The sequence below is a fragment of the Sinocyclocheilus grahami genome, unplaced genomic scaffold (assembly GCF_001515645.1).
Source record: "Sinocyclocheilus grahami isolate Dianchi unplaced genomic scaffold, SAMN03320097.WGS_v1.1 scaffold780.1, whole genome shotgun sequence".
Classification (NCBI taxonomy): Eukaryota; Metazoa; Chordata; class Actinopteri; order Cypriniformes; family Cyprinidae; genus Sinocyclocheilus; species Sinocyclocheilus grahami.
The window spans coordinates 560,258-565,449 of NW_015505959.1; the positions used below are offsets into that span (position 1 = coordinate 560,258).

The window sequence follows — 5,192 nt, forward strand, 5'->3', positions numbered from 1 at the left end:
GCAGTGTAGAGTAGCGCTTGTTGTTTGTCATTTCTCCGATCACAAATGCAGACATGGTTTTATGTTTACGCGTTGCGATACGCAACGCAACGCGTAAAAAGACAGTATAAGTCATTATAATCAGTAATTATGTCCCCACTGGATGCAACAAATGCCTCATTTATAATGGGTTTTAATGTTTTTGTCTCGTTGCTCCGGCCTGACAGGGCATCACAGTATGGTAAGGGGCGTAACATTTCCGTCACATGCTTGAGGTATTCGGCCAATCACAACGCACTGGATAGCTGGCCAATCAGAGCACACCTCGCTTTCAAGACCGATGAGCTTTGTAAAAATCGACACGTTTCAGAAAGGCGGGGCATAGAGGAGAAACAATAATGTACAGTATGTGGAAAATAATGTGTTTTTTTAACCTTAAACCGCATAAACACATTTCATTACACCAAATACTGTTCTTTTTAGCAACATCATATGACCCCTTTAATGTTGCCACCAAGTTAAAAATAATATGAATGGACATAAAAAAGCTGACATGGCTTTTTTATGGCAGTATTTTAAAAAGTAATTTTAAAGAAAATTCAATTTTAATGATCCCTCTTTTGTAATTTTTTAAAAATTATTTGTATGCTTTTTAAAATGTATGATTTAACATTGTTAATATTTTGCTGATTTTACAAGGTGTGTGTAAACTTATGAGTACAACTATAATTGCCTTTTATATTTCCAGGAACAGCTTTTTAATTGGGTGCCTCCACACCATGGAGGAAAGATTTTCAGTAAGGACAAAATTGGTCTTTTCCTCACACAAAGCTATCATGTGACTTTATGAAAACATTCCAAATATATCATATGATTGGTATAGACCACTCTTAAAATAATTAGTTTTTTTTTTTTTTGTCGTTTGACAGTCTCATTCCTCATTCATATGGAAAAGAGCGTCCCGGGCTCAGAAAGGCATGCAGGGAAATGATTACAGAATTAAAACATTTTCAAGAACTATTCCTTTAATATTACAATGACATGATAATCACGTTGAGTTGAGTGTGTTTGTGCACGTGGAGGTCATTTTCCAGTGATTTGCTTGGCTGTAGCGCAGGAGGGAACACTTTGTGCTCGTTCAGGAGAGTTAGGGAAGAGCTGCTGCCCAGCGGATTTTCCTAAAGCCTGTAAAACGGGCTGCGCTGTGCCTTAAGCTCCTGAAAGACCCTGTTCTACCGTGGCGTCTACTTCTCTCTCTCTCTCTCTCGCTCATCATGCTGCTTTAGCCTGGATTTAGGAACAGACCGATTCGATCAATGCTTGTTTTTAGAGTCTGCGCTCTGCTTTCCTTTTATACCCTGTCAAGCGGTGTTTTAAGGACTAACTGAAAAGTTTTTAGGATGAATGTACAACGCTTTGTTTGTTTTGAAGTCATCCATCAAGCTGAAAGCACAAAATAGAAGTATTTTAAAACATGTGAAGGTCGATATACTTTTTTGTTTTTTTACATAATACTATTGTTTTTGTCAGAGATTGTTCTTGAGGGATTAAGATAAGTACATTTATCAAGGGCATCTCTAGACATAAATGACATCAAAAAGAAACAGACAAGTGTAAATAATTCATAATTTCCAGGTAAAATAAAATATCAATTAAAACGTTTAGAATCGATGATAGAAAATATACAGTTAAATTAAATAAAAAAACACAAAAAATGTCCATTAAGGTAAAAATAATATTAATTATTACTATTATTAATAAAAAACTACATAACATGGCACATTGGTACAGTATTAGCTATAAGTCAAATATATCAAATATATATGTGCTGTCAATCGATTAAAAAATGTGCACATTCTTCTGAAATTAATCGCTATTAATCCCACCTAACATTAAAGTTTTTAAATATACTTTTATATTGCAATAATTTCACATTCAATCTTCAAATTAAAGTAGAAACAACATAAAGACAGTATATTTTTAATATTTGTTTAATGGCATCTCTTTTTTATGACTGAAGGCCAGTATCACTGATATCAATACTACTGATGTCTCTATGAAATAGTTTTTTCCCCTCTAATATTTAACCATTGACTATAGACATTTAACATTACAGTATCATTGAGAGCTATCAATTTTAACATTTATTAGACTTAAAAAAATAACAACTTCTAATTTAAGTGAACTTAAAACAATCTTCACATAAATCCATTATAATAAAAGTCATATTTAGCTACCTAAAAATTATTAGGTTATTTTGGCTACTTCAGGAGCTGCTGCTGCTGAACATGACGCGGATCTGACACACATCCTATTTTCTCACAACTCTTTACCTTTTCTGATTCATTTCAGGTCTTAAAGTCTCTACTAATGAGCTGAGATGCTTACATGCATGCACAGTTTTAAGGCAGCTTTAATCGCCTTTTTGGTAACTTCATGACTTAACTGACAACATAATTACGACACTGCATGCTCGTAGTTTCTTTTGCGCTTTAATATGAAATTATATACAGTGTGTACCACTGCATTTGTGCATGCAATTGAAGAGCATGCTCTACGAGCACAGTATACCGCCTGACAGGACAGGAAAAATCGTTTTTACTGACATATGGCCTGACAACATCTCATCTGACCGCAGTTCACTGTTGATCTGCTGAAGCCCCTCGTCACCTGGATCTTTTCCGCGCTCGTTTGACTAACACCTGGCACTGAGGTGAAGGAGTGCACGTCTGAAAAGTCTCACGTTTGATGTGGTCGCAAAGATGTTCTGTGTCTAAATAAACGCAATTCTTGTCAAGAAAACAGAAGCAGCAGTTGTGGGTGGGGTGGCCAAACGTAGCTCCGCCTACCTTAACTGATCTTTCCAATCTTTTCAACGAGTCTTTGCAACAGATACACAAATCAGTCTCAGTGACTCATTAGTCACAAGCTGTGTTTGTGAGTGGAAACTGGTTGAAGTGGTTGAAATGTCTGAGTCAGACTCGATGAGATCGACTGAAACCTTTATTAAGCAAAATGGACTTTTGGGAACAGACAGGAGAGCGATGGCTCCCGAACAGACCACATAATGAACACAATGTTCCTCTAGACTTGATTACACTCACTGTTTTTGACTGACTTTGACTCCAATTCCCAGCCATGTGCATCTGGCCAAATTGGACTAATTTTAGAATGACTTAGGATGCACTTTATTGAGCCATTTTACACTGTGTATTTGCGTGCATTTGTCAGGGTTATGCCACAGAAACAGACAACAAGGACAGAACTAACACTGAATCCTCACCATCATATGCCGTCTTTTCCGTGTCTTCAGCAGGTGGACTGCAGCCCGGTGTGGAGGTGTAGCTCTGTACTGATGGATACTCTATCATTCCTGCTCCCAGAAGCCTTTGCTGTTCCTCTCTGGAGGTGTGACGGTCCTCTGAGCTTCCCTTAGAGCTGAGACGAGACTCTCGCCGCTCCTTCCTGCACTCGCTGTCTGTTTCCTTCAGGCTTCCTCCTACGGGACGATCAGAGGTACAGAACATGCTTGAGATCAGTTCTGGGACAGACTCCATGGATAACAACAACAGTGTCCAAACATGTTTTTAATCAGAAAGAGCTCCAGAGGACACTGAAGAAAAATTATACTTAATTTATAAAGTCCTTTATAAAGGACCTACTTAAAAAAAAAAGATATCTAATTTGTTACAGCCAAATTTATTCATTTTTCTCAAATTATATTCACAGTTTGATTCAAACCTTTAATTTTGATTTAATATTAACCATAAATATTTATTTCCCCAAAGACATGGAAAAACATTCATACAAAGTAAAATGATTTTTTACTTAGTCAATTTGTTTGCTTTGGACATGAGCTAAAATTTTTCTTAATGTAGGTCAATTTTATTTTATTTTTGCATTTTAAATCTTAATTTCACAATAAACAAATGCTAAACTAGCTATAATATTTAAGTAGAATTTTCACTTAAGATACAACTAAAAACAACCTGTTTAAACCTTACATTTTGATTTAATATTAATCCAAATATTTATTTTCCAAAAAAGACAAAATCATTCATACTAAGTAATTTATTGTAAAGGCCACGATGTACTTAATCAATATATTTTATATTTTATTGTTTTATATTAGTTTATATGAAAGTAGAATTTGTAACTAAAAACATTTTGCTTAGTCAATATTTAATTTAGTTGACCTACTATAAAAAAAGACAACTTTGAAAGACCTTAATGATTATTGTGATGTCTTATTAAAATATGCATCATATTTTCTGTTATGTACAAAAATATATATATAAATACATATATACATAAATAAAAAATAATAATAAAAACCCACAATAATTTCTAGCCAAAATTGTCAAGCAAAAATAAACAAAAATTTCTAGAGGGAGTGTTATTTGCTTTAAAAAAAAACTGAACAAAATATTTAAACTGGAAACTATGATTATTGATTAGATTGATATAGATGGAACATTATTGGCATCAAAAGAAACATTTTATTACAAAGTTATATAAATTTGCAACGTTATCTACGGCCAAAAAACAAACAAAGCTGAAACAATATTTTTACATTAAGCATGTATTCAGTATATATCCTGTTATAAATATGTAGTTTATGAAAGCAATGTTGTATTAGCACGGAATTTCTTTTAAACCTTTATTATTAATCATAAACAATGTCTACGAGCGGATATGGCATAATCATTAAGCATTAAAGAAATGCTGTTTTTACTGATTGTTTTAGTGTAGTATACAAGACTAAGACACTTAGGGCTCAGAGAAAGTATTTATGATCAGTGAGGTACAAAAACTTCCAGTCACTGTCTCAGTACATCAAGCAGCGTTAAGCCGTTTCCTTATAATCAGCGTCTGTGAGGTCAAAAATGCTTCACATCAAATATATTGTCTTTCTCCTTGGACTACAGAGTAGAGTGTTTTTATGACCATACATTTGGTTCTCCCTGGTCGGTGTAGTAGTGCATTTAAACCATGCTTAGTGTTTTTCCACGTGTAAAGCATTTTAAAACGTCCCCACAGTGTTTTAAGAGCTCACTAGAGATATAGATGTTCATTACAATTACAGTTGTAAAAAAATAACAGTTTATACTGCAAGAATGCTTCTTCAAACAAATCATACAACTATATACAGTATATATATATATATATATATATATATTCTGATGTAATTAAGGCTTTAATTCATCAAGGAT

The 5,192-nt window shown here is 34.0% G+C and overlaps 1 protein-coding gene across 1 annotated transcript in view; it reads right to left on the bottom strand.

Annotated features, from left to right (window-relative positions):
- The window catches only part of LOC107561564 (potassium voltage-gated channel subfamily H member 7-like), an 11,789-nt gene extending 8,253 nt beyond the window's left edge, over positions 1–3,536 (bottom strand). The window contains exon 1 of the mRNA XM_016246034.1: positions 3,263–3,536. Coding sequence (XP_016101520.1) covers positions 3,263–3,536 — 274 coding nt within the window. The remainder of the gene's footprint in view (positions 1–3,262) is intronic.
- Between the last annotated feature and the right edge of the window lie 1,656 nt (positions 3,537–5,192).